Genomic DNA, 27,560 nt, shown 5'->3' on the forward strand with positions numbered 1-27,560 from the left:
GGTTGTGAGAATCCCACACACCTATAAGATGTATTACTGAAGCATAAAGTGTGATATTATTAAAAGTGTTTGTTGCTGAATCACAGAATGCTGAGGTATTTAATAAAGTGGGTATTTGAGTGATCTTTTTAAGAAGGTAATGAAATTCCTGCATTGCTTTATACTTGCAGTAATTTTAAAAGAACACATGAAAACATACTTGTGTTCCCATTTAAATAGAGATAGACAATATAGTAACATATGAAATTAAAAAGAAGAAGGAGCCCTGGCCTGTGTGGGTCAGTTGGTTGGAGCGCCGCCCAGTACGCTGAAAGGTCATGGGTTCGGTTCTCGGTGGGATTGCAGTCCAGGTGCCTTCGGGAGGTAACCAATAGATGTTTCTCTCTCCTTAAAAGAAAAAAAAGAAGAGGAAGCAGAAAGGTTTTCTATTTTTTTCTTTTTACCTTATGGGCAGTTTCTAAGCCATTATTATGGTGTGATCAGCAATTTTAGCACTATAGACGATGCTAATTATTTTTGAAAACTCTGTAGTGCTTCATATCATCACTCAAAACAGAAAGACTCCTTTTAATTAAGTGTCAGGAACTATTCCATGAAATTTTGCCAGCATTTCTGCTAACCAGTAAGTTTATTTGACAATCCTTAATAAAGCATCTTAGAGAAATTTGTATCATAATTAACATAATTTAAGATGCTGATAATGCATGAATTATGTACTCAATCAGTGTAAGTGGGATCTTTGATCTTAAAGAGAAAGTGCAGAGTGTCTTCTTAGTAAGATCTCTCATTAGTGTGCATTAGTATTTCTAATTATCAAGCCTGAGAGCAAACACAATGAAAATCCAGTGTGCCAAATCGAAAGCGTGCTGGTTAGTGTATTCGATAAACATGGTTAGATTACTATTTTGATTGAATCCCATGGTAATCAAGTTTCCTATGGTTGGCAGGCCTGTTAGTCACTTCGTTTCGAACCCGTCTTGGTTATCGCGTAGACTGTGGCAGTGCTTGTTTTCAAATAACCCCTATTTTACTTAATGATGACTCCAAAGCTCAAGAAGGATAATGCTGGCAATTTGGATATGCCATAGAGAAACCATAAGTATATGTAAGTATGTGGAAAACATAGTAATATATACTGTGAGGTTTCAGGCCTTCACTGGGGTCTTGGAATGTATCCCCCTCGGGTGGGGGGGATTACTGTTCTTTAAGACTCTAAGTTAAATGGGTTACAACCTGTGTGCATCCTGTGTACCGTCTGGTAAGGGCGCATGTGAAAAGGGAGCAATAAGAAACCTCAGGACAAAAAAAAGAGATTGTATCTTTCATGTCAAAGAGCAGTGGGTGACTTTTTTAAACATCTGAGATAGAATTGATAATGATATAGGATTGATGGAGTTAAAAAAAAAGAAATATTGAAGAGAGGTAAAAATGAAGGAAGTGCACCAGGCAGGAAAGATTGTGTCTACAGTGCTTCTCAAACTAGGATAAAATGCCATGAAATTAAATTAATGAGTTATGATTAGCATTTTTTCAATGAAATGAAGCAAATTGAGGTGGGAAGTTATGAGATGAGATGGGAAGGTGTGGGGCCAGACGGGATGGGGTAGGGCAGAGTAAGAAGTAGAATGTGTCACAAATAATGAGAGCCAGTATTGTTTCAAGAGCCTTTTAGGTTTTTTTCAAAGAATTTTTATTTTACCAAAGTAATACATATGGCTAGTTTTTAAAGTCAAATAGTAAAAATTAATGCACTATGAATCATAGTCTTCATTGTAAAATATAAAGCTATAAACTGCTTTTAAAACGTAAGAGAAGATGTAGAACTAAGGAACAAGTTCTTAGACTTGGTACTAAAAATGATCCATAAAGGGAAAATTTATAAAGTGGACTTCATCAAAATTAAAAAGCTTTCGCTCTACAAAATACTTTGTTAAGAGGATGAAAGACAAGCTGCAGATTGAGAGAAAATACTTGCAAACCACATATCCGACAAAAGACTAGTATCTAGGATACATAAAGAACTCTCAAAACTCAATAGTAAAAGAAGAATTGTATGAGAAAATGAATTAGAAAATAGGCAAAAGATGGAATGGACATTTCCGTGAAAAAGATATACAGATAGCAAATAAGTTCATGAAAAGATGTTTAATATTATTATTCATTAGGGAAATGGCAATTAAAACTATAGGAGATATCACTACACACCTAGTAAACTGACTAAAATAAAAAATAGTAACAACACAAAATGCTGGGGAGAATTCAGAGAACCTGGATCATTCCTACTCTGCTGGTGGGAATGTAGAACAGGACAGTCACTCGAAAAGTTTGGTTGTTTCTTATACAACAAAACGTGCAGTTACTATATTACCCAGTAATTATTTCTTGGGCATTTATCCCAGAGAAATGAATACTTGTTCTCATATAAAACCTGCACATGAATGTTTATAGCAGCTTTATTCATTATAACCAAGAACTGGAAACAACCCAGATGTCATTCAGCAGACTGTGGAACACTATTCAGAAATAAAGGTGAACAAACTAGCAATATGCACAACTCAGATGAATCTTGAAAGAATTATGCTGAGTAGGGGGAAAAGCCAATCCCAAAAGGTCACATACTATGTAATTCTGTTTATATAACATTCTCAAAATGGCAAAATTATAGAAATAAGGATCAGATCAGTGGTTGCCAGGAGTCATGGCTGAGGGGTGGGGTGGGATGTGGCTCTGAAAGGGCAATATGAGGACTGCTGTTGGTGATGGAAATGTTCCGTATCTCGACTGTACCGATGTTAATATTCGGATTGTGATATTGCACTATAGCTTTGCAAGATAACATCATTGGGGAAAACTGAGCAAAGGATACACAGAATCTCTGTATTATTTCTTATAACTGCATGTGAATCTATAATTATCAACTTAAATTTATTGTTACAGTTTAAAAAATTGAAAGTTTAATTTAAAATAATAAAATAAATTAAATATCAAATAATATTAAGACCTTTATAACAGAATATGATGGTTCCCTGCCTCAACTCTCCCATTCTACCCCCAGGCCCCTTTCCAGAAGCAACCATTTCTATTTTTTTATCTGTTTCTTCTGATATTTACAATTTGCCATATTTTTTTCAATAGTATGTGTGTATAGCTAACTTCTGATCATCAGTTTTGAACATTATCTGTTCAATTCCAATTCTACTAGGTGAAGATTTAGCTCTTTTTTCTACACACCCTCCCTTCCTTCTAATCTATGTTTTGAAATTTTTTGATAAGTCGAAATTCAGTGTCTAAATTATGCATGTGTGTTACATTGTAATACAGTTCTTTTTTTTAATATATCTTTATTGATTTCATAGAGAGGAAAGGAGAGGGAAAAGGAGAGATAGAAACATCCATGATGAGAGAGTCATTAATCGGCTCCCTAGCCCTCAACCCGGGCATGTGCCCTGACAGGGAATCGAACCCAGATCCCTTGGATCCTGGGTCAACGCTCAACCACTGAGCCACGCCCGGCCGGGCCAGTTCTTTTTTTTTTTCCTGTAGTAAATAAATGCCCTGCTTGTTGTTGTTGTCACTTTCATAATTCTTCCCACATCTTCTAAAAACATCTTAGTAAAATTTTCCACAAAGTCGACTGCATCAGGTAACCCATCGGGTTCACCGTGACTGTTCTTGGAGAATCCATCCTGAAAACCCCAGTCCTCCATCCTGAAAACTCCAGTCCTCCATCCTGAAAACCCCAGTCCTCCATCCTGAAAACCCCAGTCCTCCATCCTGAAAACTCCAGTCCTCCATCCTGAAAACCCCAGTCCTCCATCCTGAAAACCCCAATCCTCCATCCTGAAAACCCCAGTCCTCCATCCTGAAAACCCCAGTCCTCCATCCTGAAAACCCCAATCCTCCATCCTGAAAACCCCAATCCTCCATCCTGAAAACCCCAGTCCTCCATCCTGAAAACCCCAGTCCTCCATCCTGAAAACCCCAGTCCTCCATCCTGAAAACCCCAGTCTTCCATCTGGCTAAGCCGACTGCCCTCCAGGCCTGCAGCATAGCCATTATCTTTAGAAATTCTGATTTTCTTCTAGATTGAATTCCCAGTCTACAGGGTCTCACATTCTTGTCTTTCTTAATTTATTCTTATTTCAGAAAATAAAACTTCAGTATTTTTCAGACAAGAAGATGTGCCTGTCCCCTGGTCCGCGGGGGCCCCCCCGGGCCCGAGGACCCTCTCCCCGAGTGCACAGTGCCCGCACAGGGCTTTCCTTCACCACCGTCCTGTGATTCCTGGTATGGCTCCCGGGCCTGGGTCTTCCTCTCTCATGATTTACTTTCCCATTTTGATGAGGAACATCATTCAGTACATTCCTGAGAAAGAGAGCAAGGAGAGCAAAATTTTTTGAGACTTTACATGTCTGAAAATGGCTTATTTCCATCCTTCTGTTACTTAATAGTTTGGCCTGGTAGAGAGTTTAGGCTGAAAATAATGTCTCTTGAAGTTTTTGAAAGCATTGCACCCTGTGTGCTTGTTTTCAGTATTATTGTTGAAGTCCAAAGCCATTCTGATTTTTGTAAGCCATCAGCTAGGGTGTTTTTGTTTGTTTGTTTGTTTGTTTGTTTATCTTTAGAAGCTTGTAGAATTCACTTTTTGTCCCCAGTGTTCTGAATTTTCATAATAATGTTTCTTGGTATGGGTGCATTTTTGTCCACTACAGTGGATACTCGAGGGGTCATTTCAAGCTGATAATTCATGACCTTCTGTTCTGGAATATTTTGTTGCTTTTTTAATGATCTCCTCCCTTCTTTTTCTCTGTTGTCTCTTACAAAATCCATTATTTGGAGATTGGATTTGTGGGCCTTTTATGTTCTTATCTTTTCTCTCCTATTTTCCACCTCTTTATCTTTTAGCTCTACTTGCTGGGAGTTTTGACCAACTTTACCAACCAGACCGCTAGCTGAGATTTTTATTTCTGCTCTCCTTTCTAAGGTTCTGTGTTGTTGCTGTTGTTTGCTACGTGTCCCTCTGTTTCAGCTTCCTATTTTTCTTTCATAGATATAGCATCTTGCCTTATCGCTGTGAAGATATTAATGACAGTATTTTGAAATTTTCTTTTCCTTCATTTCTGTTTCCTTCTAGCTCTTTTAATCTTTGAATGGGAAAATTTCCTCAGATATTTAGTAAACCTTGGGTGTCTCTTCATAATGAAGTGTGGAAGGTGACAAGGGTGGCTGGAATTTCCAAGCATATGTCTGGAGCCGATCAACTTTGATCTTCACCATAGGTTGAGCTGGGTCAGCCATTTCTTGGAAAACTTCTGGTGTCAGCATATTTAGCATTTGGGGTGGGGGGGGTGGCTCAGATTCCACCGAGTGTTCTTACCCAGACTCCTAGCCGGCGGGTAAAGGCCCTGCTGCCGGTGTTACGGTGAGGGGGTGCCAGCAGGCCTCGACATCCACGCTGTATACGATCACTTGATACCCTGACTTTTGGTACAATGCCCGTCCTCAGCTGTGCCTGATGACCCCTCTTTCAACACTTCCAGTTAGTCCCTTGCTAGAAAGGAGAGACACATATGCCCAAGGGTGTGAGGCAGATTGCACACAACCTTCCTGTTCTTGTTATCCTCAGAAGCCCCTAGTGCTGCCAATTCCGGAGGCTTTTGAGTTTTCTGGAGTGTAAATTTTGTTGTTTCTCAGCTTTTCCCAGTGTTGGCATAGGTTTCCTCTCTGGTATCAGCCAGTCAGTTACCTAACTTGTCCATCTGCTTTCCCATTCCCGAATCATGCTGTTGCTGCCTCCTCTCGCTGCCTCCTCTCCTTTCCTAGGCTTTTTTGAGTTTATGTCTTTTTTAAAAGTTTCTCCTCACTATAGTTTTAGTGGGTTTTTCAGAGGGATCAAAATGAGATGTGTGTGGTCAGCCTACCATCTTAACCCAGAAGGGAACTGTGTGTGTGTGTGTGTGTGTGTGCGTGTGTGCGTGTGTGTGTGTGTTGGATCACAATATTAAGTGCATTTCTTATTGTTGATGGAAACTGGAAATCAAAAAATTTGAAAACTGCTGCTAGGCCATGCCAGCAACACAGGAGTCAAATCCACAAGGCGAACTGTAGCTTGTCTTTACTCGGAACATCTTCCATGGAACTGAGGGAGTTTTAAAGGTGTGTGGGGCCATTGTTTTCAGAATGTGGTACTCAGAGAAAACTCTAGATCTCACTCTTTTTAGGGGGGGGAGGTAAGCTGCACTTCCTCTGATACAGTATTCCAATGTGTCTCTTTATTTCTATTTTGGGTACTAGGATTAATTCTGGTTCCCAAATTTTCTGTTCCATGTTAAGAATATCATAACACCAAAAAGTAAAATAAACAGCAAGTTCAGCTACGTTATGCAATCTCTGTCAATCTGTAATCTTCAATTGTGCTAGCATTTGCTATGTAAATTGTACCTGCTTTGGTAAAAATACACAGGAAAATGCAATTACCCATTCATAACGTTAACATTATCGCTTTGACTAGAATTGGTTTAAAAACTCAAGAGGATATCTTATTATGAAACCAATGTATGCTGCAGATATAAATACTTGAACTGTTTTTCAATAAAAACAAATCTTTTGCTTATCAATTTTTTTCAAATACTCTAGCATTTTAATGCTACAACCTAGAAAAAAATTGAATGGGAATATGTTCGAAGGTGCATCAAATTTTTTTTTATAATGTTACCCTTTATTTTTATGGCAATTCAATGAAATTATTTCCTAATTCTTTTTTTTTCTAATTTATCTTTATTGATTTCAGAGAGAGGGAGAGAGAGATAGAAACATCAATGATGAGAGAGTCATTGATCGGCTGCCTCCTGCACGCCCCCTACTGGAGACCGAGCCCACAACCCGGGCATGTGCCCTGACCGGGAATCGAACCGCAATTTCCTGGATCCTAGGTCGATGCTCAACCTTTGAGCTGTTACTTTAAATCTCCTAAGATTCAGAGCTGAGTGAACAATGGTGACATGACTGAAATTTCACAATTCATCCCTACATACTAGCAATAAGAGGTACTGGGATAAAGGTGACATTTGGAAAAACACATGGGTGTGAATATTCAAAAGTGGCATATGAAGTTACACTATATCTCACTGTAATTTACATTTCCATTAATGTTATACTGTTTCTGAAGAGAAAAATAAGTCTGGGTGGCCTTTTTTGTTATATTACCATAGATAATTATAAACTTATAGACCCAAGAATTTAAAGTGGACCTACAAGTCCTGGCCGGTTTGACTCAGTGGTTAGAGCATAGGCCTTTGGACTGAAGGGTCCCAGGTTCGATTCCAGCCGAGGGCACATACCTCGGTTGCAAGCTTGATCCCCTGCTCAGGTTGGGGCTCATGCAGGAGGCAACCAATCGATGTGTCTCTCTCATTAATGTGTCTCCCTCGCATCAATGTTTCTCTCTGTCTCTCTCTCTCCCTTCCACACTCTCTGAAGAGCAATGGAAAAAATATCCTTGGGTTAGGATTAAAAAAATAATAATAAAATAAATAATAAATAAAGTGGACCTACAGGTTGCATTTCAACCTAAAAATAAAATTCCAGAGTATGAGTTTATTCAACAAATATTTCCTGAGTTCTACTGCAGAAGTTATTCATTCTTTTACTTGAAATTTATTTTGCCTCTTAAATATTTTCACAGGGCACTGGGGAGGGATTCTGTTTTAAAATCCTATAAAAATTAAACATGATGAGGTAAATTGGAATATTTTTCACTGTAAGATCTTGAAATATATACCTAGCCATGAAAAATCATTGGACACTATCAGGCCACAAGAGAACACTATCAGGCCAAAATCCAGGTTAACTGGTGAGTTATACTTTGTTATCAATATGACAGAACAAAGGGGTATCACTTTCACCCTGACTGTCCCCCTTAATAAATATTAGCATGCCATTCTAGGTGCCTGAGATACATCAGAGAGCAAAACCGTGGTCTTTGTGGAGCTGGCATTCTAATAGGGACGATAAATCATGAACACATCCAAGTGGTACATTGTTTAGTATATTAGAGGCTGACAAGTGCTATGAAAAAAAGAAAAAGGAGAGCAGGGTGTGGAGAGTCAGGTTGGTGGAGGGGGGAGTAGTAACCTCAGCTAGGGTGGTCCAGGTGCTCCTCCCAGAAAACTGACCTGGAACAGAGACCTAAAGCAGCTGAGGAGCCTGGAGATTGTCTAAAGGGGAACATTCCCCAAGGGGAGCCCTACAGAGAGAGGTGCCTGGCTCCTTCAAGGAGCAACCAGGAGGCCTGGGGGCAGAGAAGGGGAGGGCCCTGTAAGGAAAAGAGCAAGCAGGAGAGTGATGGGAAATGGGGCCAGATAGGAAGCGTAGAGGGTCAAACATACAGGGCCTTAGGCCTTGTGAAGACTTGGGCTTTTACTCTGGAAAAAATGGAAGGGAAATTGTGAGCAGGGAGGCATGATCTCAATTTTAAAAGGATCACTCTGCCCTTAATAACCCTTGGGCAGGCCGTTTAACCTTTCTGAGCTGCGGTATTTTTGCCTGTAAAATGAGCATATTTTCCAATCTGATAATATTATATTTTAAATTGCAGTTCATGTTTGTAAACCAGCTCATATACATGGACTGAAAAAATTACAGCTATCATTAATAAAAAGAGCCCATGCCTCCATGCCACAAAGTACTCAAGACAGAGGCTCTGAATTCTGTCGTCTCTAGACACAAAGTCGAGAAACAGGGGCCGTCACGGCCTCTCAGCTGACAGCTTCTTCAGGGAAGACACTGGTCCCTCGACTTCCAGGAGATGATTCACCAAGTGAACAAGAACACAGTGAAATACCACCTACCCAACTACAGAGTTTATGTAATTTTTTTAATGTTATTAATATGTCTTTATTGATTTGAGAGAGAGAGAGGAAGGAGAGGGATAGAGAGATAGAAACGTCAATGAGAGGAAAACATTGATCGGCTGCCTCCTGAACGCCCCCTCCTGAGGATCGAGCCCACGACCCAGGCTTGTGCCCCGACCAGTAATGGAACCAGTGACCTCTCGGTTCATGGGTCAACGCTCAACCACGAGGCCACGCTGGCCGCGCATGTATTTTTAAAATCCTAAGTCCAGACATTATTGAAATGACAGGAACTGCTGTCCTTGTACCGAGGGGAAAACTTTATCATTCACGAAGCAAACAAGCACTGAATGTGTCCTTCGCACCACACAGTGTTCTAGGGCGCACGGTGCAGGAATGAGAGATAGCTGGTAGGCAGAGACATGGATAAGAAGATGTGGCCCCGGCCCTCACAGAGCTTTCTGTCTAGCAAGGAAAGGGGCTTGTAAGCAATCAGCTATAATACTGTGTAATAAGGACGTAAGAGACCTGTGTCCTCAGTACAGGAAGGCAGGGCCGGGCCGCTTGGGGAGCAGGCTGTTTCATGGAGGTGACAGATGCCTGAAGGCTTGTGACTGCAGAGCTGAATCTGAGGCTCCTAAGATTGCCATGCCGCCCTCCAGGCCTCATCCTCGTTGCTTTGGATGACTCAAAATGAAAGCAACTGCTAAACTACAACATAAAATTCTTGTTTTCAAAATGGCACACAAGTTATATGCATCCTGAAATTCAAATGTTTCGTTCTAAGTATTCTGATGGTCTCCTGTTTTGGGGTGCCCCTTGGTTTTGTGGGACTGTGTGCATAATTATAATCTTCTCACTGCAAATTCACCCTCCAGAGAGTGCCAGCTAAAAATAAGGCACGGAGAGAGTGAATGGGGTGTGTAGACAGCACCTGCCCCTTGGGAGAGTTTGCAAAGGTGAGGATGCTTAAGCAGCGCCTCAGGAAGCTGGTGTATCTGCTGTGGCTGGAGCACGGGAGGGAAAGGCAGTGACAGAAAGGTTCCCTCGCACGGCCACCTGCGATGTTCAACTTCAGTCTGCGTTGACTTTGACATAAAACAACAACTGATGCAGAGGAAAGACTGGAAGGAAATCTGCCAGAATTTCATCGGATTTGCCTCAGAGTGCTAGAACTATGTAAATTTTTTCTCAATCATTATGATTTCATTTAAAATTCAAATGTTCAAAATTTTTACAGGGAGCAAATATTCTGATTATAATGAGACAAAAACAAAGTTAAAATAAAAAGTATTTGGAAAGAAAAAGCCTAGAACAAAAAATACATTATCTGAAGTACTTTTCTGGGCTCCTTATTAGTGCCTTGAGGGCCCAATATGTCTCTTGGTGACTTTGCAGCATCTAGCACAAAATAAAAGAAAAAAAAAGCCTGAGCCAAGGACATGGTGAAATGAAATTGTGCTACTACATCAGATCCCAAGCAGTTGTTCCCAACTCCAGCTGGATTAAAGAAATTGCCTTTGGACTAGCTCATGACTAACTGGAACCTCTAAATTTAGGATGGTATTTAAAGTGTTTAGAAATGATAGTGGGGGAAAGCTAATTGACATACAACCAGCAGCAGAAGAAAGGAACCCTGGGGAAATAAATTGTAATTCACAACAGGATATAATTAATTACTTATCACCATCATTAATAGTGGCCATTTTAATGTGTTTTCCCCTTAGGATAATGGAATAGAATCATCACATGCTTCATTTAAAATCCTAAAATAAAAATTTGTTGTGAACTAGCCTTCACACTTTTACTAGAAGAAACATATTACATTAATGGCTGCCTTTTAAGTTCTGGAATTTAGGAAGATTTTTTTTCTTTACTATTCTAATAGTTTCTTTATTTTACAAATACTCTATTTTAAAAAGCATATATTATTTTTGTGATGGAAAAACATCTTTAAATTTCTTAAGGAATTTTAAGAGAAGTACAAATCATTTATAATCTCATACCCTAATACAGCTAATTTCCCTTTTACAAATTCTCTTCTAGCTGGATTTCTTTTCATATATCATTGTACATAGTTATAACCAACATGAGTATCTAGTTTCATAGTTTAATTTTATTGAACATTTAAAAATACTTTCATATTATTATATACTGTTTATAATTATCTTTTTTGTAGCTATGTAACACATCACCAGGTCAAATACTATAATTTACAGTTTTCTACTTCGGGGCATTGAAATTTATATAACTACTTCTCTACAATAGGCAAAAATGCAATAAACATTATTGCACTAAGCTATCTTTCTTTTCTTTTTTAATTACAGTTTACATTCAATATGATTTTGTATTTGTATTACTTTTTTTAAATTATTTTCCAAAGAAAATTCCTGTTTTAAAATTATAAATTGCTGATTATAGGTTTATCTATTTTTTTTATTGGCATAAAAATTTGTTCCAATATACATTATCACTAGCAATGTAAAAATGTACCAGATCCACCTCAATTTTGTTAATATTGGTCATCATTCTTTTGCTAAGTAATAGGTATAAGTTCATACTTCCACATAATTTTAATTTCTTTATTCTTTCTAGTAAGCTTGAATAGTTTTCAGTCAATTTTCACCACTAGTGGTTTCTCCCAACTGATTTACTTGTACATTTATATTTTGGATTGTGATCCTATCAAATAAGCTCCTTATCCATTATAAATATTAAGTCTTTTTATATATTTGGGGTTTTTTCCTAATCCAGCATTTTTCTTTGCATTCTAATTTAGTTCTTTCAGGTAGTAACATTTGCTGTCTTCACAATCTAAGCTGTCACCTGTCTCCTTATTTCTCTTATTGATGAAAACATGAGGACATTACCATTCCTCCACAGACAACAAATGTTTTCTGCTAGGTTTTGACACTTCGATTTTGGTCTATGAACATGTGAGCTTCTTGTATGTACAAACAGCAGTGACTCTTTTCCAAGAGAACAGTGCCAATGCCTGGAGAGAATGAGGCTTCAGATGGTGGAGGGATAGAGAACAGCAGCTGGAATTCAGAAAGCTGAGCCCTTTAAGCTGAGTAAGAAGTAGATGGAACCTTGTTCCTATAGCACCAATTTCTCAAGGGATTTTTTTTTTCCTGTTTTGTATTATTTAGTCATTTACTCTTGTCTTATGAAGCACTTATATTGTTACAAAATTGTTCCTGAGGAAAAAATACCAGTGGCAGCAGGGGAAACATGGAGAATTAGTCCAAATCCAATGGCAGGTTAGTCAAACACACTCCTCAGCTCTGGCTGAGGGAAACCAGGGGACGTCATTTTTTCACTTATAATAGTGTTTCTGGCCCTTGGCTGCACGTTGGATTCTTCTGGGGAGCTTATAAAAACCTCTGATACCTGGGTTCCAACCCTCAGTTTCCTAATGTTATTGGTCTTGAGGACATTATGAGTATTGAGATTTTCCTAACCTCCCCCAGGTGATTCTAACGTGTAGCCACGGTGGAAAACCACTGTAATTATTTCATCAAGAAATGTGAAAAAGCCCTAGCTGGTTTGGCTCAGTGGTTAGAGTGTCGGCCCACAAACTGCAGGGTCCTGGGTTCAATTCCAGCCAAGGGCTCATACCTCAGTTGCCAGTTCAATCCCTGGCCCCAGTTGAGACTCGCGCTGGAGGCAACCAGTTGATGTCTCTCTCTCACATCAATGTTTCTCTCTCTCTCTCGCCCTTCCACTCTCTCTGAAAAGCAGTGGAAAAAATATCCTTGGGTGAGGATTAAAAATAAAAAGAAATGTAAAAAAGAAATCTAAAATCTAATCTGTAAGAGGGGTGACCAAGAGAAAGAACTAGAAAATACCTACCGTTTTTTCATAAATACCTACATCTTGATGGCAAAATTTCATCATTTTCACAGAAAAATCATCTTCAGACATAGCAGAAGTTTCCAGAATGCTTCATTACCTCCTCCCTCTTCATCATCTAAGGTCCAGGTGGTCCTTTCCAAACACCGTAAAATAGATTCTCCAAAATGCAGGGAAACAAGGTATTTGAAAGCAAATCTTGAACACTGCTAATAAACAGGAAACAGAAGAGGGTTGGGAGAGATAAAGGGTTGCATTTTATACATTTTCTGCAGGCACAGATTTTGCACTGGGGTAGGCTCACCACCCCGGGAGGATTGCCCACAGGGAGCACCTCATGCCATGGCATTATACCATTCATGACTAGATTTTATGCAGATCAGTGTTCACGTGAGCTTGTGTTCCCATAACCCACATCTCTCAAAATGCCAGGACAGAGAGCCAGATGTGTGGCTGGAGAACAGAGCCAGCCTTGGCTGAAAATGTAGCCCCACCCGGGTCCCTTAGAGGTCACAGCGGGTTTTAAGCCTCTAGGAATCATGAGAAAGAGATTTAATGTGGTGTTAACCTCACTGGAAAGAAAATTGACATCTCAAGATACTTACGAGGCAGAAAGATGGCATTTTCCCCATTTTTGCAGCTTTAAAATAAGGAGAAAATTTTTCTAACTCAGCCCTTGCTTCAGTAGAGGCCTGCAAAGATGTATTTCTTATTCATTTGCTCTGACTAAACCTACAAAGAAAATTTTTTGAAGACTGGGAGTTTAATTTATGCTGTGAACAATCAAGTTTAGGTGGTATAATAAAATTCCACAATAAGATGCATTTGGACACAATGCAGTTGGTAACTGACTCCCATCTCCCGCCCACTCCTGTTTCTAAACAAGATGGAAAGACTGAAGCTCTCCCTGGGTGCAGGACAAGGTCAGGGAGAGCAGCATTAGGCTTGGAGGAAACTCATCATTTGGGAAGCTCCCAGTTCCATTCACAGTCATAATTCCCCTATCTTTACTTTTGTGCTTATTGTGACAGTATATTCCTGCTGAAAAGTTTTCCACTAACTTCATAATAAAAGGACCCTGTGTTCGGCCCTGGCCAAATAGCTCAGTTGGTTAGAATGTTGTACGCCAAGGTTGTGGGTTCGATCCCAGCCAGGGAACGTACAAGACTCAACCACTGAATGCATTAATAAATGGAACAAAAAATTAATGCTTTTCTTTCTCTCTCTCTCTTTCTCTCCCCCCCCTTCCTTTCTCTAAAAAAATCAATATTTTTTTAAATTTTTTAAAAGGGCCCTGTATTTTTTGTTTTATTGTTTGGACCTGCATTGTCGTGTTATGGTTGGGTATATTGTATTTTCGAGTAGGAAAGTCATTGATGCAGGCGTCACAGGCCCTGCCCTCCCTGTAACCTCTCCCGTGCTCCCCAGTTTTCTGAGGTATAAGACAGGGCCACGTCCTGTCTGGCTCTCATGAGATTTCAGGTGAGGGAAAACAGGCGCATGCCTCTGTTTTGAAGGGCAGCATAGAATAGTCATGAATTCTGGTTGGGAATCCTGACAAAGTGCATTATTCAATATTTCTTTTGGGTAGCTAACATGGGATTTCTCACAAGACTCTGTATGGTGCCTGGTGACTTTGGCTCTGACAGCCACCCGGCCTATACGTGAGCCCCACACACCACAGACAGCCTCCTCTCAGTTCCAGGGTGTATGTGTCTCCAGGTCTCCTTTGGGGTGTGGACTGGCTCAGCACATGGCCATGGGAACCACACTGCTCCAAGTCTGATCCTTTTTCAATGTTGTGGGGTCACTTCACCTGAGACCACAGCAGCCAGGTGCTCACAGCCTTGTGAAGGAAAACACAAGGCAGGAGAAAGAAATCTAGATGCCAACAAGAGGGGTAAGAAAGACAAATCTTCAGTCTGGAGTGAGACTCAGGGCCGGGCCGTGTGTAACAGTGCAGCTCCAGGGCCCACCTGCCTAGATTTAAATTCCGCCTCTGCCACTTACCCTCCATGTGTCCTCGGACAGGTTTCTTAGCTTTCTGTGCCTCACTTTCACACCCTGTAATATAGGAGCTAATAATAATATGTACTTCATGGGGTTTTTAACAATTAATTAAAGTTCTTGGCACATAATTAGATTTCCCTAAAAAAACACTTATTACTATTATTATCATCATAATTATTGTTCTTGAGTGGAGAATTGGAAACCATAAAGAAAAGTTTTCCCAATTGTATCAGTTTCCTAAGGAAGACATGAAAAATTCCCACACACTGGGTGGCTTGAAACAACAGAAATGTATTCACTCACAGTTCAAGAATTCAGAGTGTCCAAAAGCAGAGTGTCACCACGGTCAGGTCTCCCTGGAGTCTCTGGGGGGAAACCATCTCATGCCTCCCTCGGCTGCTGGTGGTTGACAGCCATGCTCAGTGTTCCTGGCTTGTAGACGCATCACTCCCATCTCTGCTTCCGTTGGCTCTGTGCTCCTGTGTCTTCTCCTTTTCTGTCCTACAAGGACACTTTCATTGAACACCTTACCTTAATTACATCTTCGAAGACCCTTATTCCAAATAAGGTCACATCCTGATGTTCCAAGTGGGCATGAATTTGGGGGCAACACTATTCAACCTACTTCACCAACTAAGAGCAGGTCAGGATCGAGTCAGAGGAAGAAATTGTGACGAGTTCCTGGAAGAATGTCATCTCACCTTGGGCATGGTGCTATCAGCTAAAAGGGTTGTGTTGGGTGGGTGGCCAATCAAGCAAAATGGCTGGCTTACCACCAAGGTCATCACTGAGTCAGAGCCGACTGACATGGAGTTCATCAGTATGCTCTTGTTCAAACTCTGGCAAACTTCTCTGGAGAAAAGTGGAATGTTGCCAGCAGGCAGCACCTGAGCTGCGCTCTTCCCCCGCCCTCTCCTGACATGCTGCATGCCACTGCTGAACCCACTGTTGAACCCTGAACACATTCTGACACTGGGTAATGCAATGGTAAGGGCTTTGGAGCCTCAAGGACCTGGATTTGAATAACATGCTCTGAAACTTACTAGCTCCACTTACCACCTTTGTGGCTTCAGGTAAGGTACTTACCTTCTTTGAGCCTCAGTTTTGGCATCAAAAACCAGGCATAATATCACCACCACCTTGTAGAGTTACTGTAAGAAAACTAATATACGAAGCAGCTTCACCCAGTGCCTGGCATAAATTTCAGTGAGTGGTTGCTGTTATTATTATTGTAAAGCCAGAGGGCCCATGAAGAGTTGTGAAGAACCATCCATATGCATCTCTTCCCCCACCACCACCTCTGCCCTCAGCACACAATAAACTGAGTAAACACACAGTGAATAGCTGAATTAAATGATGCATCAACTGCATTTTATTATAAGCACTGCTTCAATGAATGGACCTCCAATAGCCTTTCAGGATTTTTAACTCAATTTGGACAGCCCACGGCTGTCATGAAAGTGCCTCTCATGACTTAGCACATGAACAGAGCAGAGCAAAAGCAACAGAAAGCAGTCAGTCCTTTAGTGTACGTCAGCATTTAAAAAGGCTTAATAGTATTTGGAAGCTATATAATTCATCTCTCATGTGTGACTTTTTATTATTACCAAAGTAGTATGTGTTTATTGTAGAAATCTTAGAAATATAGCCAAGCAAAACAATACAATCATTCTTAACCCCAATAGACAGATTTTTTTCTTTAATAACATATTGTGACATTTTTCCAGTCATTAGTCTTCAACATCATTTTTTTAAGGATTGTACAGGTTTTTGTTTGTTTGTTTATTTGTTTTTATCTTTATTGTTGAAAGTTTACAGATGTCTCCTCTTTTCTTCCCATTGTCCCCTCCACCCAGTTTTTAACAGCTTCCTAATATTCCATTATATAAACCTACCAACATTTATTTAACTCATCCCCCATTCCATAAATTTTAATTTAGCATTTTCAATATTTTGTTGCTGAACATAAAGCTGCAACGATATGAATTTATTTCTTATTAATTTTATAAATCCTTACTAATTTGGTTTATTGTAACCCTACCCCTTTTCCAACCTTTGCAGTTAACCCAAAAGTTATTTGCTTCAAAAAAAAAAATTAATTTGCTCAGTTTATGAGAAACTGGTTTTATTACCCAACTGAAAATCTCTTAGCATTGGTTGTGTTATTTTAAGCAAGCTCTCTCCTGGGCTGGCTGTGTCCAGTAACTGACAAGTAGTCAGTGTCCTTGGGTCTCACTGCTGACTCACTTGTTCCAGGTGTGGGGTGTCATAGGTGTCAAACTCTATATAGAGAGGCCAATTACTTAAGTATCCATAGACTGTTTCCCTAACTCCAAACAACTGTTTTCTAAACCCTGGCTGTTAGTTTCAAAGAACTGGGCAAAGAGCAAGGGTGGATCAACACAAATCCATCAGCACTAAAGGGAAGGCAGGGCGTCAACATCACCTTTCCCTTGGAGAACAGCTCAGGAGGGTACTTGCGTCAAGTGACATAAAATTGGTGAGGCTGTAGAAAAAGGAGAGGGATAACATTGGGGAAAACAATTGGCTGACCTTACATTTACCTTAACTTGTAAGGTTATTCTGTGAGTTCCCCCCTATTGCTCTGAGAGACAAGTTCAGCAGCTTGTTTTAAATTGCTGGTGGTAACAATATTTAACTGGCAGTTTTCTCTTGCAGCTGACACCGCGCTTGGCACTGATGATGCATATGATGAAAAAGGATGCCAGTGTGATGTATCTGTAGAAGACCTCACCCCACCGCTTAAAACTGTCATTCGAGCTATCAGGTTGGTGAAAAGCCTCTGACAAAATGATTCAGAGACCTAGCTTTTATTATGTGAATTACTATGCTGCTAAGTTCTTTTTCTAGCAGGTAAATCTCCTGGAATAATTGCCTTCTCTTTTCCTATTCATCCACATGCCTATTAAAGTCTGAAATATTTTTTTTCTTAATACAAAACTCTACTGTGTTCAACTCAAAGTATGTTACAAAAGGTGGGTGGGATTTGAAAAGCCAAGCCATAGTGAGATTACATAAAAATTGGCCTGTCGTGTAAATCGGCTGCTTTTAAAGACATTTAGTGTATAGGTGCAGTTGGATTTTTCAAATTATTTTTATGACTTAATGTTTCGACCCATGTTCTGTACTTTGTGTCAAAAAAAAAACAAAATCCTCTAGGTTATTTCAAAACAGGTTGCATTCTAAAAATGGGAGCCCTAAAGCGTTCTGCAGTTGTTCGTATCCTGCTGGAATGCAACTGTTAAAAGCAGATCTTAATATGTTTCCTCTACTGATGTCAGAAAGGTAAGCGAGTACCCAAAGCTACTTATTTCAGGAATCCACTCCCCACAGAAAGTTCAGAATCTGGACTAAATGAACTGCCACATGTTCCACCTGCCTACTTTAATCCCTTTGGGAGAATTTGTGTCTGTCCGGGAATGCTGAGTGACTATATTGCAAAGACATGCCTCGTTTTGACTCTTTTGGCCTCTTACCCAAAAGCCAGAGGGAAGCTTAACAATGAACCCAATTTAGCTATTCAGATACTTGGTCTAAACTCAGATCTGTATGATTGATCATTCATTTCTATTTTGAGCTGGTCATTTAGCGTTATGTTAGACATTGCTTTACTTTATGTCGGAAGTCACTGGGAAAGCAGAAATGAATTTAAAAGATTTTGGTAAATGTTTGTGGGGGCAAAGAAGATTATGGTATGCCCCCAAAAATGTGTGCCCCCAAAAATGCTTAAACACTATCTGTAACAGCAACCTAAAAAGAAATGAAGTCCAGTTACTTCTTAATAGAATCTTCAAGCAGCAATCCCTATGAGTGGGGGGCCAACCTTTTTATGTGCCCTGGACCATCCAGATTATGCCTCTTGTCTTATCGTAATTGTTACTAACACTGTCTGTCTTTCTCAAAGCATCCCAGTTTAAACAATTATATGATCACCCTACCCCTTGGGGACCTGGAAGCCTTGGATAATATTTAATTCCAGAAAACCCACAGATATGCAGTAAAAATGATGCCTGAAGGCTTCAGTTAAAGGGATAGAAAGGATCTGGAACTGCAGCGCCCAATATGGTAGCCACCGGCCACATGAGATTATTTAAATTAATTTAAATTAAATTAAATTTATTTTTAAATAAAACATAAAATTCAGCTTATAGGTAGCACTACCAACATTGAGGAGGCTAGTGGCCACTATATTGGGCAGAGAAGATATAGTACATTTCCATCGCTGTAGAAAGTTCTATTGGACACTGCTGATCTAGAAGTCGCCTTGAAATTCTTTACATCATTATATCCATCAAAGACTCTAAAGCAGCAATTTTCAAGCAGTGAACCAAAAGAATTTTTAAAATATGCAATACCTGACTGTTTAGTCAGGGACACTGACCTCTTTCCCCTTAGATTGTTAAATTAAAAAAATAAAATAAAAGGCAACAGCCAACACAACAATAGCCATCCCATGTAAATGCCCTGCGTTGAAGCATAAATACATAGTTCATATAATAGAGCTGCATCCTATTGGTCATGTAGTATAATAAGGTTTCATCTGATTGCTTAATTCTTGGTACCAGAAATCCTTGTATACCAGTATAGGCACCTGATTCTTTTTTCAAAGTCACTTTGGAGCAAAAAGCGTAGGTAATTATTATTATTATTACTTCTTTTGTAAATCACAATTATACTTATTTTCCTGTGAGATCAGCAAAACATATACTATATATTTTTAGCATGCCGCAGAATTTTAGTAATTAGTTTGTGTGCCATGAGATGAAAAAGGTTGAAAACGGCTGCCCTAAAGCAAAGGTGGGGCAATTCATCCCCAGATTAGCCTGATTTGCAGCAAGTACAGTTAAATCTTATCTAATGGGAGCAGATTAGGTTTCCTAAAAGTCATACTTAATCCATTTTGTGCCATTTCCCAAGACCTGTAGAAGCCTTCTACTTTTGCCTCACAGCCTATAAAAAGAATCGTGAGCTGCAAGAGAGAAAATGAAAGAGGTTTATTCTGCTAGCTAAGCAGTTTAGCAGCAGCTTAAGACTTACTTTCTTATACCTTCCTCTTGAAACTTGACTGATTTTTGTAAAGTCCTTTGCAGAATTCCCTTCTTTTAAGAATGCTTTCTTGGTTTTTATTTTTAACGGAACTTCATTATTTTCATGTGGATTTCGGAAGCTTTCTGGTTGCGAATTCGTGACACTTGAGGGTTATTTTTTCTCCCCCATATTCTGATTCTGATTAGTGTGTGGTTTTTTTCTCACTTCCAAGTTCCATTTAAAATTGTTGGGTGCTATATAAAAACATAAGAGCCTCACTCAAGGGCTTATAACTAATTGGAAATCTTTAACTCATGATAGTACTTAATTTCTAAAACTACATAATTAAAATACCAACCAATACCAACTAGAATTCTGAAAAGGATCTGCAGGTATAGGTCCCTAAATTGTATTCAAAAGTGTCCTTTTCCTGAGTTTCGTTACACAAATAAATTGAACATCGGTTGTCCGGAATGTTTTTTGCCAGAACATGCCCACCTCTTTCGGAGCACCTGAAATAGTAACTTATTTATATACCACTGATGGCAAGTGCGAACCATCTATTGTGCATCTCTAAAACAGTGGCTTCGTTTTGGCATTCTCGTTATTTTTGGTTGTTTGACTATTGAATGTGACTACTTGAGCATGCCTTTGTCATCCAGCAGCTTTTACAATAATAATAGCTTTTCTTAAAGTCAAATTTAAATTTAAAAAATGTGTAACAGAAAATATGTATTCCACAAGGATGTCAGCAGGGAAAATAACCTCATTACCTTCCCAAAGAACAAAGTAGGAATTCTTAAAAAAATATTTATTAAGCATCTTACAATTTCTAGTTATTTTTGAGAGTAAAGATTCTCAGGTAATGAGCTGATTAAGACCACTCTCAACTTGTCTAGATTTTATTACCTAAATACACTTTGAGACTTTTTGTTAAGAATGACATCACTTTTTATAGTACTGAGCGATGGCTATTCTTAGACATGTCCAAAATATGTCTTAAAAGACAAAATAATACTGTTTTATATAGTTTTCCAAGATTACCACAGATTATTCTCAAAATATTAGTTAGGGGGAGTGCACAAAGTTACTGGAAATGTGCTTTCAAACTCATCTCTGGGAGTGGAGACTATACTTATTTTTAACAAAAGTTCTATATCTTTTTTTTAATCTTATTTATGGTTTAATTAACCAATGCTAAGTGTCTTCCACTCAAAAGTTCATTTATAAATAGAAAGATGAAATTAGCAGGGAAGTAAACAGATTGACAAGGAAATTGATAAATTCTTGAGCATCCCATGCACTCACTTTTCACTATATTATGGATATTTATTTGTTAGCGTTGCCATAACAAAATACCACAGAGCACACATGCTGCATAACCAGCAGGAGCTTATGTTCGCACAGTTCTGGAGGCTCAACGTCCAAGACCCAGGGTCAGCAGGGCTGCTTTCTTCTGAGGCCTATCTTTTGGCATCAGATGGCCATCTCCTCACAGTATCTTCACATGGTCCTTCTTCTGTGCCCCCACTTCTCTGTGTCCAAATTTCCCCCTTCTTATAATGGCATCAGTCAAATTGGATTAGGGTCGACCCTAACAGTTTCACTCTAACTTAATCTCCTCTTCTTAAAGGTCTTATCTCCGAATACAGTCACATTCTAAGGTACTGAGGGTTAGGGCTTTAACATACAAATTTTGGGGGTACACAATTCAGTCCATAACTCATGGCAAGTCACCTGTGTTTGTATCACTGAAAAATATTTTCTCCAGCACAATATCAAAATTTTCAGATTTTAAAAAAAAGCCCATTAATTACCTGGATATGTTCCTTCACAGTATCAAACATCTGGATATTTGGGACTATCTGAAGAGGTTGGCTGACTTACCTTTCAGTTCCTGCTTGGCATTGTGTAAATACTACATAAGTGTGAATCTTGGGCAAAATTCCACACGAAAATTAACATATGTTCATTTATTTGAAATAAATTTTAAGAGTCATATTCAATAAATGCTATATTTATAAAAGGGTCACAGAATAATAAATTTTTTAAGTGCAAAAGAAATGTTTGTATTTGTTTTCCTATACCAAGCTGGCTAGATAAATTCTCAGATGTGCACAGCAAGGCAACGTACAAACGCTATGTCGAGGATTAAGGCAACTGAAGAGAGAGTTTTGTCTGCTAAAACATTGCGATGCAGAGCTTACCCGCTTCTTACCAGTATTTTTCACAGAATTACTGCATCTCAGATCAAGTCCACACTTAGGATCTTCAAGGACAGTTGTTCTCTCCTCCACTTGTTTTATGCAACCCTATTTACGGCCAGTCACCAAGAAATGCATCGGAATACTGTACAACCTGTCCTTCCTGTGAAGAGAGCCAGAACCCGGTGGAGATTAGTCATCCTTCTGAAGAGACATGGCCAAGAAGCTGTTGATTGTATTGTGTTCCTAACTTCTCAGGATATTTCCATGCAATAATCACCATGCCTGCTATGTTTCACTTGTATGCAACTTCTTATTTCCCAGACCAAACCAGCCTTTTAGAGAATCAAAGGAATAAATAAGGCCTTGGGTGAAAACTCAAAGAATCCTTTAGAAAAGCTACAGCCCGACTTTACCCTGGCGCCACGGAGCTGCCCAGGAGAAATCCAAGAACACAGCAGCCCCAGGTCATCTCTCTGTGCTTCGCTTTCTCATTGGTGAAGTGAAGACGGTGATAGTATTGACCTTGTAGGGCTGTGGTGAGGGTTAAATGAATTAACCTTTGCAGAGCACTTAGGACAGCGCAGGAGGCAGCCAATCAGTGACTCAGCATTGATGTTTTTATTTCCCTCTCTCCCTCTCCCTTCCTCTCTCTGAAATCAATAAAGACATTTAGAAAGAAAAGAAAGGTGGATCCCTGCTTAGAGTCATGAGGGGCTGCCAGAGAAGTAAGATACAGAGCAACATATCACTGAAATCATAGAAGCCTAGGCTATTCGGGCAGACATAATGTCAGCACTTACATGGGAGGTGGCATTCAGGAAGGCTTCCTGGAAGAAGGGGTATCGGAGCAAAGATCTGGTAGATGTATAGCTTCCAGGTAGGTTATTGAAGGAGTGTATGTTTAGACAGAGGGAACTACAGGTGCCAAAATCCAGAGGTGAAGGTGGCATCAGAAAGCATATGAGCTGGTGGAAGACAAAAGACCTGGGGAGGAGAGGTTAGACTGAAAAGAGGAGCAGGGGGCAGTGTAACAAGCAAAAAGGCATGGAGGCTTTTTTTAAAAAAATGTATCTTTGTTGATTTCAGAGAGAGGGAGGGAGAGAGAGAGAAACATCAATGAGAGCGTCATCGATCGGCGGCCTTTTGCATGCTCCCTGCTGGGGCTCAAGCCTGAAACCGGGGCATGTGCCCTGTCAGAGAGTCAACCACGATCTCCTGGATCCTAGGTCGATGCTCAACCGCTGAGCCACACCCGCTGGGCAGCATGTAGGCTTTTAAGTACAGAAGTAAATTGATCAGACTGGTGCTTTACTCTGACACTTGGAAAGATGACTCTGATTGCAGAGCAAAGAACAGATTGGAAAGAGGAGACTATTGTTACAATACAGCCGTACCTTGGTTTTCCAACGTCTCTGTTGAGGAACATTTCGGGTTACAAGCACCCTAAACCCCGCAGTAAATGCTTCGGTTTTCGAACACACCTCGGCAGTCGAACATGCCCCGCAGCTCCTGCTGAGGGCAAGGTCCTGAGGCCCAGCTGTCGGCTGTGGATCCCTCGGTTTTCTATTTTCGAACATTTCAGAGCTGGGACGGGCTTCTGGAACAGATTGCATTGGAAAACCCAGGTACTCCTGTACCTGGATCTGCCTGGGCCTGAGCCAGCAGTCAGAGTAGAGTTGTGAAGGATGGATTTCAGAGCTCGTCATGTGTGAAAAAGAAGAGGAGTTGAATATTTACTGGTTGGAGAGGACAGAGTGGGAGAGCAGAGGGACTCAGGGTGATACTTCTAGGTGCCTGGTCAGACAGAGGCTGATTGGGGGCAGATGGTGCACTGTTGAGAGTGTGGAGCTTGAGGGTCAGTGGGGCCCAGCAGGCAGGCGGATCCCTGGATCTGAGGCTCAGGAGACAAATCGGGAATAAGGTCAGATTTGATGATCGTCAGCACAGAAATAATAATTTGCAGATGAGTCACCCCAGGAAGAGTGCGGGAGTAGGGAGAAGCTAAGGCACACAAGAACGTAAAGAGCTGTGACAGGAAGAAGGCCCTGATGGAGACAGTCTCAAAGCAGCCAGACAGATGGACACCAAGAGAGCGTGTGGGAGCGGAGCTAGAGGAGTGCTCCCAGCAGGACGCGGTCAGTGGCTGATACGTAAATGCTGCCAAGAGGTCAGGAAGATAAAGACTCAGAAGGTCCTTCAAAAGTGACCGCAAACAGGTCACCAGCGGCTTTGGAGAAAAATTCAATAGAGGCAAAAAAGTTTGAAGCCAGAATGTCAACTGAATTCTATTCTAAAATTATCTACCAGAATCTTTCACTCTTAACAGAACATAGCTGAGGTGTCAAGAATTTCTTCATAACTAGCAAAGACTCATCAGCTCTTCTAAAATTGCTCAGATCTGATCATGAAGGGAAGACATGTCAGCGCTTTGGAGGTGGGTGATGCAAATCAGCCCTCGCCGTAACCCTGGGTTCAGGGGTGAGGTTTTCCCGTTTCCTTGCCCCAGTGTCCTTCTGGTTCTGAAAGGCACGTACAGGACCATTCTCGTGACCCTGCCCTAACATGCATTCTCAACTCCGAACTTTTCTCAAACCTCACTTCATACTTCAGACAAGAATACTGCACAAAGAGAGAGGAAGAGGCACGTGCTTGCCATTGCGGGTGTTTGTTAAATCTAAGAGATGTTGAATCGTCTCTAAATTCCTGAATTTAGTTACTATATCAGTGTTCACAAAACCCTAGGAGGAAAGTTAACCATTTATAGATTTGCTTGGATCCAGAAGTACTCGCTTGGGTTTTACTACTCTTAACTCTTCAAGAGAAAACCCAACAAAAAACAAACCAAAATATTTTTTTTAATTTAAAAAGAAAAGATAGCCCAACAGAATGTACAGGAGAGCCTACTAGATCCTGAATATAAAGCACAATAATAACAACCATTAGAACAAGCCTGCTCCTCGTGGTGGCAACAGTGTGGCCACAGAGCTTTCCTGATCCCTAGGTCAGCCAAGTGAGATCCCTGCTTGTCCCTGCAGTAAGAACACCTGTTAGGCTGTGTACAAATGGAACTCACTTACATGTCTCTATGTAAGAAAGCAAGAAAATGAGACAGGTCAGTCCACCCAGGAACTCCTGGGATTCCTAAGTCACTGTCTAGGAGCCCAATCTGAGATAATAGAAGGGCGAAGTGGTCCTGGATATAGAATTCTATAACTAGTTTTGAAGGGTTTTCAGAGTCCAAATACTATACACTTGACCCTTGAACAATGCAGACGTTAGGGACACTGACACCACCACCACCACCACCCTGAAGTCAAAAATCCACATATAAGTTTTGACTTCCCCAAAACTTAACTACTAATAGCCAACTGTTGACCAGAAGCCTTACTGGTAACATAAACAGTCAACACATATTTTGTATATGTATTATATGCTGTTTCATAATAAAGTAAGCTAGAGAAAAGAAAATGTTATTAAGAAAATCATAAGGGCCTGGCCAGTGTGGCTCAGTTGGTTGAGCACCGTCCCAGGCACCAAGAGTTCGCTGGGTCAGTTCAGGTCAGGGCACATGCCTGGGCTGTGGGCTCGATCCCAGTAGAGGGCATGCAGGAAGCAGTCGATCAATGTTTCTCTCTCTCCCTCTCCCTTCCTCTCTCTGAAATCAATAAAGACATATTTTTTAAAAAAACAAACAGCATCACGTCTTTGCATGGAGGCAGGGAGTGTGGAGATTGTTCTGCCCCCACCACCCACCCCCACATCCATTTCAGTAGTTCTCAGCCTGAGCTGCACGTTAGAATCATCTGAAGAGTTTTATACAATCTCTGGACCACGCCCTGGATTAATTAAAACAGAATTTCTGAAGGTGGGACCCGGGCTGTGGCATTTTTTGACACTCCCCAGCTGATTCCAGCGAGCAGCCAAGCTTGGGAAGGACGGCTGTCTTTACAGTCAATCAATCTGCCTCTTCAGTTCACTGTCGGCTGAGTGCTCTCCGCCCTGCACATGGTTTGGCTGCTGGCCGGGCCCTTCCATCTGTTTGGTGGCAGCAGCAGTCATTGCTGCTTCTGTTTTCTAGTGATTCCTCTCTCTGCATATTCATGTGCAGTGTTTTTACCCTGATTTAGAGGACTGGAACAAGACTTTCGCAAGATTTTATAACTCATAGCAGCACAACAAATGCACCTACATTCCCTTAAAAGTGCACATGTGTTTGTGTATATATGTAGATATAATCTACCCAGAGTTTAACGTTGCTTTAGTTATTTCTTCGTGCTCAGAAACCTGGGTGAGCAGACTTCCTTCAGTTTCAAGACCAGTTTAGCTTTGTGATGAATCTTTGTCCCCCTCTAGTGGTAGTACTGGGGCATGTCAGCTTTGCCCAACAGGTTTCCTTCTCTTAGACTCCTAGCTTCTTAGTTTCCAACAGCATCAAGGGAGACTGGCCTTTTGCTCTTTGCTGCTGTATTAGCTTCAAATTAGTAGTACAATTTACCCTGATGAAGAGAAAAAGCCAACTAGAGTGCAACACTCCTCAGCCTTCTGTTGGTCCTTCAAAGGACCTTCCAACAATACCTGTGAGAATAGGCCATTCACTTAGCAAAATTTTATTGAGCACTTATTATGTACCATGCACATATGAGTAAAAAGAGCTGTTCCATATCAAAGTATCTTTTATGTTGTTGTTATTTTATGTTAAAATATTAAGACCTTAATATTAATACAATAGTAGAGCAATATGTTTAACCCAGCAAGTTACTTAACCTCTCTGTGCTTCAGTTCCTTACTTGCAAAATGGAGAGGACAACAGTACCTTTCTCAAAGTGTTTACTATAAAGTACTGCCTGACATTATCATATTAATCATTAAATGTATTTTTAATATTTTTAATGTTCCACTGCTTTAATTATTATTTTTTTAACCCTCACCTGAGGATAAAAATAGCCTCCATTGCTTTTCAGAGAGAGTAGAAGGGAGAGAGACAGAAAGAAACATCGATGTGAGTGGTTGCCTCCCATACCCACTCTGAGGGGGCGGGGATCAAGCCTGCAACCCAAGTATGTGCCCTTGGCCAGAATTAAACCCAGGACCCTTCAGCCAGTGGGCTGACGCTCTAACTACTGAGCCAAACCGGCTAGGGCCATGAGATGTATTGTAAAGGTCCTAATTTTACTCTAGAGTGATTTTCTCAAACACTCCTTTCTCCCAAGCAATGCATAGATTATAGTAAATTTCCTTAATAAGCATGTAGATTCCACCCAGTTCTTCTGCTTCTTTTTCCCAAGCCAGTTCATGGGGTTTCATTTATTCCCAGCCTCAAGGCATTTCCTCATGGCTCTTTCTATTTAGATCAGGGGTCAGCAAACTAGAGGGGGCCAAAAGCCAACCCAATGTTTGTTTTTGTAAATAAAGTTTTATTGGAATGTATCTACACTCATTTGTGCATGTATGGTCTATGGTTGCTCCCCTGCTACAATGCAGAGTTGAGTGATTTCAACAGAGACCATATGACCCAAAAAGCATAAAATATTTACTATCTGGCCCTTTGTCTAGACTACGAATTGCTCTGGATTTATGCCCAGCTTCA

At 40.4% G+C, this 27,560-nt stretch overlaps 1 protein-coding gene across 1 annotated transcript in view; it reads left to right on the plus strand.

The window, feature by feature from the left end:
• The window catches only part of KCNQ5 (potassium voltage-gated channel subfamily Q member 5), a 447,964-nt gene that overhangs the window by 409,399 nt on the left and 11,005 nt on the right, over positions 1–27,560 (plus strand). The window contains exon 10 of the mRNA XM_087817475.1: positions 17,397–17,505. Within this exon, the coding sequence (XP_087673601.1) occupies positions 17,397–17,505 (109 nt within the window). The remainder of the gene's footprint in view (positions 1–17,396; positions 17,506–27,560) is intronic.

The sequence above is a fragment of the Miniopterus natalensis genome, chromosome 5 (assembly GCF_054644295.1).
Source record: "Miniopterus natalensis isolate mMinNat1 chromosome 5, mMinNat1.hap1, whole genome shotgun sequence".
NCBI classification, from domain to species: Eukaryota; Metazoa; Chordata; class Mammalia; order Chiroptera; family Miniopteridae; genus Miniopterus; species Miniopterus natalensis.